General features: G+C 39.1%; 1 protein-coding gene across 1 annotated transcript in view; it reads left to right on the plus strand.

The window, feature by feature from the left end:
• Nucleotides 1–14,512, plus strand: part of TTC29 (tetratricopeptide repeat domain 29) — a 233,915-nt gene that overhangs the window by 68,595 nt on the left and 150,808 nt on the right. The window contains exon 7 of the mRNA XM_047799227.1: nucleotides 11,575–11,787. Within this exon, the coding sequence (XP_047655183.1) occupies nucleotides 11,575–11,787 (213 nt within the window). The remainder of the gene's footprint in view (nucleotides 1–11,574; nucleotides 11,788–14,512) is intronic.

Below are 14,512 nucleotides of genomic sequence, written 5' to 3' on the forward strand. Positions count from 1 at the left end.
AGAAAGAGCAGCGCTTTAATCAACAAGGGGCATTGCATTCAGTGTTTACCCTTAAAAGTAGATTCATGGTAGACACTGCACGTATTTTGAAGCAGATAAACAAACAAAAAACAGCTCCAATGAAACCTCCCAGTGCTTGCTGCTGAATAATGACCAAAACTCTGTCGGCTTTACTGCTGGCCTCTTTAAGTTCTCCTCTGCTGGCCCTATCTCTCACAGTACAACATCTGTTCATTGGGAAGAATTACTTTTTTTTTTTTTTTTTTCCCCACTGTACAGCAAGGGGTCAGGTTATCCTTACATGTATACATTACAATTACATTTTTCCCCCAGCCTTTCTCCTGTTGCAACACGAGTATCTAGACAAATTTGGGAAGAATTACTTTTCCCTCTTAATAGTTAAACAAAGAAATTGGAGTTCTCATTGTGGTGCCATGGAAACAAATCTGACTAGGAACCATGAGGTTGTGGGTTCAATCCTTGGCCTCGCTCAGTGGGCTAAGGATCTGTTGCCGTGAGCTGTGGTGTAGGTCACAGATGCTCCCCGGATCCAGTGTGGCTGTGGCTGTGGCGTAGGCCGGCAGCTATAGCTCTGATTCAAGCCCTAGCCTGGGAACTTCCATATGCCGCGAGTGTGGCCCTAAAAAGCAAAAAAAAAAAAAAAAAATCATATTTGTTTGTTCTCTCTCACTTTTAAATTGCTTCTAATTTAGCATATTAAAAGTCCCTTTGGAGAAAACTTTTCCAAAAAGAATCTCCAGAAGAGCAAACGTGTTATTACTCCATTCAGGATTCCTAGTAACAATATGAAATAACGCCAATCCAGAAAGTGTCTGAAGATGAACACTGGTTACTCTAACACACTCACCCGTCACTAAGGCTCTAGGACTGACTGCAAGCCTGTAGAAAGCTTCTCTGCTTTAATCTCTGCGTGATTGCGAGACCTCTTACTTTCCAGTATTTCATTTTCTGGGTAAATTCCAAGAATGGATTTAGATAGTGGGAACTAGTATACATTTTCTAAGATGCATCTGTCTTGATCAGTGTTAAAAACTGAGTCACTTTATATTTGAATAAAAGTGAATGTCATAGTTTAAAAGGTTTTTTTCTTTTTTCAGAAGTTAAGTGAATTAGCATTGCTATTTCCACATAAATTAATTGTCACTTTTCGGGGCACGTCACTTTATTCTCCGTCTACTGTGTGTACACGTTCATAAGACCTTATAGTATTTAATGAAGAGATCCTTTTTAAGTATTGATAGCCACAAGAAAATTATTCCATGTTTGATCTGTGTTAAAGAATCAAAGTCCAAGATCTTTGAATGGAACTTAGAATAAAAATGTAATTAGGTTACATCCCTAAAGTCTGATATATCTTTAAACAAGACTGCAAATGAAACTTTATTAGAGCTTCAAATGAATTATTTCATGGCCTTTTTTTTTTTTTAATTCATTTTCTTCCCCTTCTCTTTCATGTCTGTGTTACTGACATTGCAGCTTGTATTTTACCTGTCTTTTTCAGGGTGTTTTAATTATTTACTGCTTAAGGAGTAGCACAGAGAGGAAGCCTTATTCAGAGGTGCCTGCTCTGCAATCAGGTCTCTCTTTTTCAAAGCTTTGCCAAGTCTTGAATAGCTGCACTGAGCCTGCAGTTCTTGTCCCATGGAATATACTGTTCTGGAGGCAGAATTTCCTCTAACTCTCTGAGAAGAGACACCATCGAGGAAATAATCTCAGAGGTAGCACTAACTGACCAAGAGTGAGAGGGGTGCTGGGGGAAAGTCGGATGAAGTGTGCTGCTTCCACGAGTGTCTTAAGAGGCTTTACGTTTGAATAAGTAGCAAGTGACACTGTCCCATAACATTTCTCCTTTGAATCATTCCATATAACAGGCCCATCCAGATATGGCTCCAGATGGCAACCCCGCCCCCAAAATAGATAAAATGGCATGAAAAGTTCCTGAGTGCCCATGGAGCGCCAGGCACTCTTCGGGTGCAGATGCAGCTGTTTTCATGCCCCTTAGAGCCACGCTCCAAGGTTGGCATTGCTGTTCCTGTTTCAGAGCCCTTAAAGAAAGGGTAGATGGATGGTCCAATGATATGATGTTGAGGCTCAAACCTTGATCTTTGCTTTTAAGTCAAACATTGGACAGTTTCCAAAAAGGGGTCACCTGAGCAGGTAAAGCCCTCGTGAGCTTTGGGCGTCGGCTCTGCCACCTACTTGGTATGTGAATTTAGACAAGAGAACCCCTGAGGCTCACTTTCTTTGTCTCTAAAATATAGATACTATTATCGTATATGTGTGGAATCTAAAAAAATAAAAGGAATGAATATATAACAAAGTAGAGACACTGAGAACAAACTCCTAGTTACCAGTGGGGAGAGGGACGAGGACAGGGACAAGAAAGGGGAGTAGGGAATTAAAAGGTACAAACTAACATGTTCAAAATAAATAAGCTATGAGGTTTATTTATTGCACAGCACAGAGAATATACCCCAAATTTTATAACATTAAATAACCTATAAAAATTCTGTATCACTATATTGTGCAACTGAAACTAATATTATAAATCAGCTGGATCTCAATAAAATAAAAGGTATATACATGTATATACACAAACATATATATAAAGAATATACATATATATATCCTCCACTAATGTTATTTTTCTCCCTTCATACTTACCTAAAAAGATTGCTTTCAGTTAATTAGGTTTTGTAATACCCCAAATCAGTACATGCTTATTGTTGATCAAAACAACAATGTATAGAGGAAAAGTTATGACCCTCCTCACTCTCCTCCATCCCCCACAAGAACATCAGTACCAACTCTTTTGTGTATATGCCCTACATCTTTCTCTTTGCTCACAGAAACATACAGTACATGCACTCAGAACGTGGTTTATTTAGAATCATGAGCAATATATAATTCAAGCAAGAATTACATTATTGATTAAATCCAGAGCCATATAATTCATTCGTTGATCTAATGTCAATATTGACTTTATTCCTCCTCAGACTTTTACACTTGTCCACACTTTTCTCAAAATGATTTAATTATTTTAAATTTTTAAAAATTGAAGTATAGTTCATTTATAATGTTATGTTAGTTTCAGGTGTACAACAAACAGATTCAGTTATAAATACATATATATATATATTATTCTAAGATTCTTTTCTCTTATAGGTAATAACAAAATGTTGAGTAAAGGTCCCTGTCAATGCTTTTTACTTAATACTTTAAGATGAGGTGGAAAGCTTCATAAGCCTTTTAATGGCTAGTATTAATTTCCTATTGTTGATACATGATACAAGCAGTTAATATTTTTAAAAATTATTTGAATGATTTCCGTACTTCCAGTTATGAACATCTAAGAGCAAAGCCGCCTAAGGCTTAATCCTTAGAAATTATAACACTTGGATGGAAACTACTGTCTGAGGTTTATTATAAGTTCATTAATGACAAACATGTTCACCATGTTCACCACAATTCAGCTATCTAAAAAATCACAAACAACAAGGAGTTCCCCTCGTGGCGCAGCAGAAACGAATCTGACTAGGAACCATGAGGTTGCAGGTTCGATCTCTGCCCTTGCTCAGTGGGTTAAGGATCTGGCATTGCCGTGAGCTGTGGTGTAGGTCGAAGACGCGGCTTGGAACCCGCGACGTGGTATAGGCCAGCAGCTGTAGCTCCAATTCGACCCCTAGCCTGGGAACCTCCATAGGCCTGCAGTCCTAAAAAGCCAAAAAAAAAAAAAAAATCACAAAAAACAGTAATTAATAACAGCTTCTCCAGAATATTTTACAAGTCCAGACAAACTTTCTGGAATTTAAAAACTAACTCACTAGTATTGCCAACATCAGTGATACAGCCCTTGGTGATTTTCCTCCACACCTGCCTTCTTGTCTTCCTGGGACCATTTTCATTGTCTGGTTTAGTGACCTGTACTCTTTAATGTAGGCATGGTCATGTTTCTCTCTGAAATCTTTGCTCAGAATGTTAAAGGAGTTCCCACTGTGGCTCAGCGATAACAAACCAGAGTAGTATCCATGAGGATGTGGGTTCAATTCCCGGCCCCACTCAGTGGGTCAAAGATCCGGCATTGCTTCCAGCTGTGGTGTAGGTCACAGATCCCAAGTTGCTGTGGCAGCCACAGCTCCAATTTGACCCCTAGCCCAAGAATCTCCATATGCCACAGGTAGGGCCCTAAAAGAAAAAAAAAAAATTTAAAGGATCCCATGTTTTAAAGATCACCTTAAATTTCTTCCAAGTATTCCAAAGTAGCTACTCCAAAGTTATGGGCACATTTTCTTCCCAGTTTATTAGGGATGCTTACTGAGTTACAGAAAAAAAAATCTTTATTTTCCAGCATTCCATTTTGCCATGGGTGCAGTGGATTATAGTACAGAACAAATCTCCCCTGAGAAGAGATAAACCCTTGAAAGTGATAGTTTCCATTGGGAAGTATGACAAGCCCTTATTATTTCAGCATGTATAATGCTGTTATAATTATCATAATTGAATGTAAAAACCTAAAGATAATATAAATTGTTTGTGCAGTTAAACTGAACTAGAAAGCAATGTCTTTTGTTTTTACAAAAGAGCAATAACATTTTTCTCTTTTTGCTGCTGCTCAATATTGCTTCTAGCAGATTTTATGTGTACATTGTATGGAATAGTAACTTACTGCCAAAGATGTCCAGTAGCTCCAGATTAAAATGTAATATAATATACACAAAGCTTTATTGTTCCTTTAGGTTGTTGTTTTAAACCAAAGTGGAATATTTCCCTAAATTCTTCAACAACTGTGCACAATTTACAACTAAATATGCTTATGACTAATACCAGGGTTGCTGAATGAAATAGGCCTTATGGACCTGTCCAATTATTTTCATGCAATTGTTTCTGTAGTATTATTTTTACTGGCAAATGTACAAGTTGATAGAAAAGGAAATAATTAGCTTCTTCCAGAATTGCTGATGCATGGAGCTAAAGCAGGCCAGCCTGTGCCTCTAAAAGATTGTGACATTTTAAATTACCTGAGCAATACCGGAGCCATCTTTGGACCTAATTAACACCTTGCGTAATTACTGTCAGGTCTATACTGATTCGCATGTCATTTATGAAATATTTTCTTTCAAACTTGCTTTCACCTTTATTATATTGAAAACTTTAGATTTGTGTGCTGTTTTCTTAAGTGGAGCAACTTCTTTTTTTTTTTTCTTTCTTTCTTTCTTTTTTCTTTTCCCTCCCCCTTCGAGTAATCAATGCACTGCTGAATGACTTCATTTTAATGCACTCAATCATGCCTCTAATGTTCGTAGCTTACGGGCGCAAGCATCAGTAATGCAGGAATGTTATATGGCTTTAGTTTGGGCCATTTCATAAAATATTCATGGAATCAAAAATGTGCATCAAAATAGCGGCTGGGAGAATTACATTTATGTTCCTGCTTTTATGGCAGCTTCACATTTAAACCCATTTGTGTTAATATCTAGTCAATCTTTCCACTTTAAAAAAAAACTAAAATGGGAGAGATCATATACATTCTCCTTTGCTTAATATTTGTTCTAGACATCTGCCGTGATACTGCAAATATCTATAAACTTTCAGAGATGTTGTGCAAGGGAAGGGGGGGAAGCCACAATTTGGGTAATACCCAAATGTATCACATCTTATTTTCTCTACACAGTGTTTGTCTCAACACCCTACCAAACATTTTGCAGATTACAACATTGTTTGGTTTTTGTTTGTATTTTTAAATAAATGGATGGATTTCTTGTTTATGTGAGCTTTAGTTGAAGGGAAACTGCTTTGTAGTAGTTTCCTTTTAAGAGTACACTTTCTTTTGGGTGAAAAACTACAAACGCATACCAACCTCCTTCTGGTTTATGTAGATGTCATATAATTGTTTAAAAAACAAAAACAAAAAAACAAGCAAAAAATCCTGAGGCTTAAGTTACTTGTATGCATACCTGAATTCTTGTTTTACTCAATTGTTCACATTGTGTCTCCTAGGATGTGTTTTCTGATCCTACCTCATGTTATTGAGATAAATTGATTACTGATGGTATTGGTGGAAGGCCATCTCCAGTCACTCCCATAAAACATCTTGGCTCCATTTCCTTCCCTGACTTGAAATCTTAGTGTGGAAACTCTGGATTTTTGCTTAGCATAGAACCATGCACTCCAAGCACTCAGTTGAACAGTAGTTGGTATGTCTTCCTTGTCATGGTTACTCTTGTGATCTTTGTGACTCATTATTGCAATGATGAAGACTCGTTGGTCACTGCTGGTGCCACAAGATAAGGCTCGTGTCCCCTCAGGAGACCTTTAATGTCTATGAATGTGCCCAAGGCCTTTTCTTTTCTGTTTTCAGTAGACTCTTATGTTTGTAATACCTTGATGTCACCATTCTTCTTCTCTCTGCTCTCTTTTCCAGTGAAAAATGATGTGGAGTTCCCATGTGGCTGAGCAGGTTAAGGATCCAGTGGGTCACTGCTCTGGCTTGCATCGCTGCTGTGGTGCAGGTTTGATCCCTGGCCTGGGAACTTCCACATGCTGTGGGTGGGGCCAGAGATGGTTATCTAGATGCTTGCCCTTCAGCAAGATGAATGGTGGGATCTGAAAATCTTACCTGGTCCTGATATATTAAAGTTTATTTGGTAACAAAGGGCGGACAACACATAAACACGCTGAAGAAGTTATGAAAGGATCCCACGTGCCAAATTTGAAAATCTGGTTTATGATCTTCATTTGTATGTACATTTAGCTTTGTCAAATGATCACTCTATTGATGACCTTTTACAATATTTCTCTCAGCATGTTACATTTAAAATTTTCAGATAGGAGTCCCGCTCAGTGGTTAACGAACCCAACTAGCATCCATGAGGACGCAGGTTCTATCCCTGGCCTCGCTCAGTGGGTTAAGGATCTGGCATTGCCGTGAGCTGTGGTGTTAGGGGAAGACACGGCTCCGATCCCGCATTGCTGTGGCTGTGGCGTAGGCAGCAGAAACAAATCTGACTAGTATCCATAAGGATGAGAGTTTGATCCCTGGCCTCACTGAATGGGTTAAGGATCCGGCATTGCTGTGACCTGTGGTATAAGTCACAGATATAGCTCGGATCCAGCATTGCTGTGGCAGTGGCAATCTGCCAGCAGCTATAGCTCCAATTCGACCCCTGGCCTGGGAACTTCCATACGCCACAGGTGAGGCCCTAAAAAGCAAAAAAATAAAGTAAAATAAATTTAAAAATCTGGTCAATGTTAACATCAGAATCTTTACTCAGAAAGTAAGAAAATATTTAATATCCTGTTCACAGTTGGAAAGAGAACTTGAATGGAAATTACATCATTGTTAATCATGCTTAAAAGGAAATACTTGCATATTTAAATTACTATGCTTCCTTCACAGTATATATATATTTTAATATTTTAAGTCAAATATTATACTATGTTATAATATGCACTTTCAGATTCTGACCAGCCTTTAGGAATCGTGGCAGGGTCATTTGTGTGCTTGTGGTTATTTGGACCAAATCCTCACTGGCTTATTTACTGACCTGTTTGCCATCAAATAGCTTTACAAATGATTCCCCGCATCTGAGAAGGGCAGGAAAACTCTGCTCCCTCTGCTTTTGTGCCTTGGTTGAAAACAGTGCTGATCAGAATCCCCAGTGACCTCATCTGTGGCACAGTGGCTGAGAAAGGGGACATGAAACCATAAACAGCTGTGTGTGACCACATGTCATGACTGAACATGGGGCACCCGAGCCATTCTAGGTGCCCCCAACCCCATGGGCATCACATTATGGTCTAGGGTCAGGTGGGGCATTTAGGTGCAGCCTGCAGACCTGGTTGTGCCTCACACTCCTCCAGGAAGACCAGTGAGAAGCACAGCAGTGGCTAGGATCTCTTCTTTCATGTCGGAGGCTTTTGTGACTGCCCAAGCAGAGTCACAGAATTAGAGAACTGGAAAAGACTAGAAATCACATCATTCAGGCATTGTCTTTAACTTGAGAGATTTACGTCCAGAGGATGTAACTCGGTTCCATTCCTAAGTTTCCTGACTTGTACCTAATGTGGCAGAACGAAGCTGTGTCGGGTTTTGGTGATCCTGGGTTTAAATCACTTGTGAGCTATTTTAAGTTACTTAATGTGTGTGAGCCTCAGTTTCCTCTTTGATGTGAAAATAAAAATCATATCTACTTGGTCAGAATGGGAAGGTTAAAATAAGGTAATATACGCGATGAAAAAAACCTTCCATTTGACTAACATCCGGAAGACCTTCAAGAAATGGTAGTTCCCTGCTCCTTTTACCCGAGCATCTTGGACTAGGCTCCCTCCTTAAGGCAGACCTCAAATAGATCCCGCCGAGAGCTGAATCTTGGCTAATAATCAGGAACTAGGCAGTCCACTGATATTCGTCCCCCAGTGCACAAGCAGAAATCAAACTCCACGGAAATGACTACTTCCCAGTCATCCCAAGGTCCCCTTCTCGAGTAGCCAGCTGAAATTAGCGTCCTGCCTTCCCTCACGTCTGCAGACGGCCCCACTTTGCGGGAGACCAAAGGCATCCATAGCACGGAGGGAAGTCTGGCCTATTTGGAAAACAGCAGCGTCCCCGCCTTCCTCCCCCTTCCCCACCTACCGCCCTCTCCCCCTCTCCTCCTCCCCTTTCCCCACTTTCCACCCTCCCCTCCCGTACCTCCCCTTTCTGCCCCCGTATGGATCAAACCTTGGACAGGCTCCTCTCAGATCGCACATACTGTTTACATCATTGTGCCTTATTTGCATCTCATTGTAAGTGGTCGAGTTATCTAGAGCTTCCTCTCCTGGCTCTTCTCCCAGGATTCGGGATTCGTAGTGAACCTGTTATTTTATAACACTCCTTTGGACCCTCTTCCCATATGGTTATCCTGTGTGACCACAGATGCCATTAGGCCCTACCTAGTCTCCTTATAGTTCCAGTTTTTTCTGGAACTATCTGGTTTACTCACAGTTCCCTGTATCCACCCGTCCCTAGTCACATGGTCAAAGAGAAATATGTATCTGTACTTTATGAATAGATGGATGCTGAATAAAAAAAAAAAAAAAGAACTCTCATATACATCTTTCCAGGGATACAGAGCTATACTTCACAGGCAGAAATATAGTTAACAGAGGAAACATAACACACATATATGTCAATGCTCCATTCTAGTTTTAAAAAAGAAATGAGAGTCATGGGTATTTGGAAAAAGGTGTTTTTGGTGAGAGGTGCTGCAGGAGAGAGGTGAAAAACTATGCCTGCCTCTGCGGTAGGTAAGAGAAAAAAAAATGTCAGTTAAATGTAAAGATAGAACAGTGACTTCAACCTTGAGTATTTGTAGCAAAATGAAAAGAGATTGGGCATTATTTTTAAAATAGCTTCTATAATAGCTCTTTTTACAAAATGAACATATTTTGGTGATAGGGATATTCAAAAATGCCAATAATCAGAAAGAAAAAGGAAAAGCAGAAAAGAAACCATCCATCACCCATATAACACTGATGGTGCTTTGTAAATGTTTTCTGATGTTTTTTCAATATTTTCACTTATCTTAAGCACCTGTCCATATAATGAAATATTCTTCTATAATGTCATATTTATGGCTTTATGGTCTTTTATCATGTGAAAATTTAATAATGCAAGTTTATAAACAGCTCAGTAGCAGACACACCCTCTATGTATCTTTGCTGATGTGCTTTCCTTCTGCATGAGGCTCAGACTGGCCATTATCTTTGCTGAATTTTTGTGCAGATGATTTGCCGATTATACACTTGTTTGCTGTGTTTCTCTGAAAATACTATTCTTATTTGTGTGTGTATTTTTAATACTGATTTTGATAGCACATTCAGTGCAAAAATGGAGGGGGGGAATTATATGCAGTAGTCATAGCAGCAGCTTTAGTATCCTGGACTACCCAACCTGTAATATCCAGCACATCCTCTTTGAGGAAATAAATTGAGCCTGATATGACCTCCATAGGTTAATTTAATCCGTCATGAAAATATTGTTATAAAGACTCAGCTACTTATTTTATAGGAAGAATAAGTTGTACTTAAAAACGGGAAAAATAAATAGTAGCTATGTCAATGGATGGCAGTAGCTGTTTATTGAGCATCTACCCTGTATCAGATATTGGGCATATATTAATTCATTTCTCTCAATAACACCTTAATGGTTACACTGTCATCCTATTTGCAGGAAAATTAAACTCAGGCCCAGAGAGGGTAGTAATTAGCCTGAGGCTGAAGAGCAAAAAGGGGAAAAGCTGGTATAGGAACTCAGGGTGTCTGCCCAGAGCCTGTGCTCAGTCTTAACTACTACTGTTGGAATGCCTAGATGTAAGTGCTTTTCCAGTTAATTCCAGTTAGGAAACTCCAGTCCCATAGAGAATTTGCATTACAGGATGTCGTGAGCATTTTTGCAGGGCAATTCTTAAGTAAAATACAATCCACAGCATAGAACTGAAGACTACTCTTCCAGAAATGTGCTTGCTCACATTTCAAGGTTAAATGACCTCGAGCTTGTTTTGAATTTTGGCTTTTGAGAAGATATATATTTTGGATATCTTATATAACTCAGAAAGGCAGTTCAGGTACATTTTAATTACTCCAAATTAAACAGAATATGCAAGTGCCTGTTTGGAAAGTTCAGTCCAACTTTGAGAAGTAGGGTAAAGATCTGTAATATTTGACTTTGAAATTTATAACAGCTGCATCCTTTCTCGAGATACTTGAATTCTTGAGAATGAAGAATTAATGTTCTTTGGGAAAGCAGTGCAGGCTAGTGGTTTAGAGACGTGGGCTGTGGAATCAGACTGCATGGATCTTGTACGCCATTGGCTGTGCAGTCTTAACAACATTCTTTTTTTTCTTTAACATCTGCACCTGTGGCATATGGAAGTTCCCAGGCTAGGGGTCGTATCAGAGCTGCAGCTGCAGGGCTGCGCCACAGCCCCAGCAACACGGGATCCAAGCTGCATCTGCAACCTATGTTGCAGCTTGTGGCAACACCGATCCTTAACCCACTGAGCAAGGCCAGGGATCAAACGCACTTCCTCATGGACCCTATGCCAGGTTCTTCACCCACTGAGCCACAGTGGGAACTTCTTGGGAAACATTTTTAACCTCATTCTTTCTTCTATAAAATGGAATCATAACAATCCCTATATCATAGGACCATTTGATCAAGTGAGACATACATATAAAGTGCACAGTACGGTTTCTCAGATTATATAACAGTGAGTAAATGGTAGCTAATATGATGGTGAATAATTTTGACTGGACTTTCACATCATCTTTAAACATGTACAATTCTCATCAGTTTCTACAAGCCCAAGTGTATCCCTCTAGCAGGTGTCCATCTGGAATCAATGCTGAGTTGTGGTCCAAGTTGAGACAGTTCCTTTCTTCAGCCTTAGAAATGCTTGACTGCATTCCGTGGTTCCCCCCCCCCTTTAATAGTAAAGCACATGATGTATGCAAAATATTTGAAAATATGTTCTGGCCTGTGGTCTGTACTTATGAATGGTTTTCCTCCTACAGGTCAGCTTCTGGAAGCTGCGGAACATTATGAAGCCTTCCATCAGCTGACGCAAGGGCGGATATGGACGGACGAGACAGGCCGCTTTCTCAACTTGCTGGCCTGTGAGAGTCTCCTGAGGACTTACAGATTACTCTCAGACAAAATGCTGGAAAATAAAGAATACAAACAGGCCATCAGAATTCTAATAAAAGCTTCTGAAATAGCCAAAGCAGGTGGGTGGAAAAGAGCACTCTCACATCCCTGCCTTTAATGGGCAGACACTGCTTCTCCCAAGAGGGAGGTAAAAATCCTCAAGTGTTTGGGTGATTATTTCCTATGAAATGCAGAGACAAACGCCATCAATATACTTTCAAATTTCTCTGTAAAACAGAGGGGCCTAGTGCTGACAACAAGAAATCCATTAGTTTCTTGAAAGCTTTATCTCCAAAATTGCAGCCCTCTGGGAGTAATGTTATAAAACAATAAACCCATAATGAGAAGGTAAGGTCATTTGCAGAAGTTAAGGGTGTGTGTGTGTGTGTGTGTGTGTGTGTGTGTGTGTGTGTACGCTTAAGGTCATATATTTCGTACAATCCGAGAGACCTTTTATTGTTTGTAAATTCCCTATTGTCAGGTAATAGGGAAGATATGATAAATATTTAGTTAGGAGTAACAGGAAGATAGAAGTTTAATATATTTTAGACCCTTGCCTGTCAAAGTGTGTGGCCTTTGGTCTGGCAGCATGAGCATCACCAGGAAGCTTATAAGAAACACAGCATCTCAGGCCCACCCCAGACCTACTGCATCAGAATCTGGAGGTTTGCAAGATCGCCCAGGTGTTTCGTATGCACACTTACAGCAGTGAAAACGCTTTTGTGAGAGACTGATCACAGCCCTAATGTTCTATTGCACGTGCATATGCATAAACTATAAAGAAAAAATTTGGAACATATACTCACAAGCTTTTATTTTGCAAAATGCAAAGATATTCTATTACTGCACAGTAACTTTTTAATAGCCTTTTCATGAAGGAGAAAAGGACGGAAGTTATGCTCTTGAACTAAAGTTGATGAGCTCATGGCTATGTTTAATCACTTGGATTATTGAATGACAGATGGCTTATGTTGGAGTAAATAGGACTGATTGTCTGGGTTTGATTTTAATTTTTTCAAGAATGAAAGTAGAATCTTAGCTTCTCTCTCTGTTACTTAAACAAATAATATCAGTTGAAATACCCATAGGAAATACCCCCCATGGAAAGATTTATCCCATTGAAATGAACTGCTTTTGAGTGAACGGTACCTTCCCCAAAGGGGTAAACACTGACTGACGTAAGCAGTTAGCTCTGGGATCGATCAGCAGCTAGCTTTAGTCACGTGACAAGTTATGTGGAACTTTAATGTAAATTCATGTATCAGTATTTCACTTTAGGTTCACATTTGCTAAATTGTAAGGTAGTTTACAAAGAAAACAAGCTTCCTAAAGGCTCTTCCAATACTCAGAGCCTGCTAAGCAATCTCCTTTCTGAAAGTATCTCTCACTTTCCAGAGAATAGATAATGAGGACAAGAGAAAATCTACTTTTAACACAGTGGTCATTTTTAATGTCTTTTAAAACTGATAAGTATTTGTCACCATATTTTTCATATAAAAAAAATGGACGGGTTAAAGGAATTGCACAGTATTTTATAGAGCTCTGACAGCTCCTGAAATGTTCTGGGATGAAGCATCCTTTCTCCCCATTGTCTCCTGCTCTGGTCAGGGAGCATGAGGCAGCACACAGAGGATTGCATGGATAATAAGGCTTGACTCCCACACGGGTTTACATGGGAGTATTTGCATCCATTGTGCACCATCTCCTTTGTTAGGGCACTTGGTGTAATGCACAAGTATAACAACTTTCTGCCTCTATGGATTTACCTCTTCTGGGTAGTTTGCACAGATGGAATCATGCTATCTGTGTTATTTTGCATCCATCTTCTTTCACTGAACATCATATATTCAAGGTTCAATCCATCTTGTAGTATGTATCACTACTTCATTCATTTTTATGGACAAATTATATACCATAGTATGGTGGTATCACACTTTCTTTATCCATTCATCAGTTGACAGACATTTATGTTGTTCCCACCTTTTGTCTATTATGAATAATGCTACTGTGAACATTTATGCACAAGTTTTCAGTCCCTCTGGGTATATGCCTAGAAGTGGAATTTCTGAGTCATACGATAACTCCATGTTTAACTCATTGGGGAATTGGCAAAGAGTTTTCCCAAGTTGCTGAACCAGTTTATAGTCCCATCAACAATGTATAAGGGTTTTGATTTAGCCACTTCCTCACCAGCACTTGTTACTCTCTTTTTTATTATAGTCATCTTAGTAAATATAAAGTGATATCGCACTGTGGATTTATTTGCTTTTTTCTGCCAGTTAATGATGTTGAGCATCTTTTCATGTGCTTATTGACCATTTGTATATCTTCTTTGCAGAAATGTCTATTCAGTTTCTTTGCCCATTTTTAATTGGGTTATTTGTCTTTGTATTATTGATTTGTAAGAATCTTCTAGTATTCTAGATACAAGACCTTCATCAAATTTATGCTTTGAAAATATTCATAAATATTTCCTTTTCTGATGGCATCCATTGACGCCTAAGTTTTTAATTTGATCAAGTCTAAAATGATCTGTTTTTTCCTTTGTTGTTTGTGCTGTTGGTATCATAAGTAAGAAGGCTTCCACTAATCCAAAGTCATGGAGATTTACTCCTACATTTTATTCTAAGAGTTTTATAGTTTTAACTCCCATATTTAGGTTTATGATCTATTTTTAAGAGTGTGTGTGTGCGTGTGTGATGTCAGTAACGTCCAACTTCATGTTTTTGCATGGGATACCCAGTTGTCCCAGTATCAGTTGTTAAAAATGCTATTCTTTTTCAATAAATTGTCTTGGGACCCTTA

This window comes from Phacochoerus africanus, chromosome 10, assembly GCF_016906955.1.
Source record: "Phacochoerus africanus isolate WHEZ1 chromosome 10, ROS_Pafr_v1, whole genome shotgun sequence".
Classification (NCBI taxonomy): domain Eukaryota; kingdom Metazoa; phylum Chordata; class Mammalia; order Artiodactyla; family Suidae; genus Phacochoerus; species Phacochoerus africanus.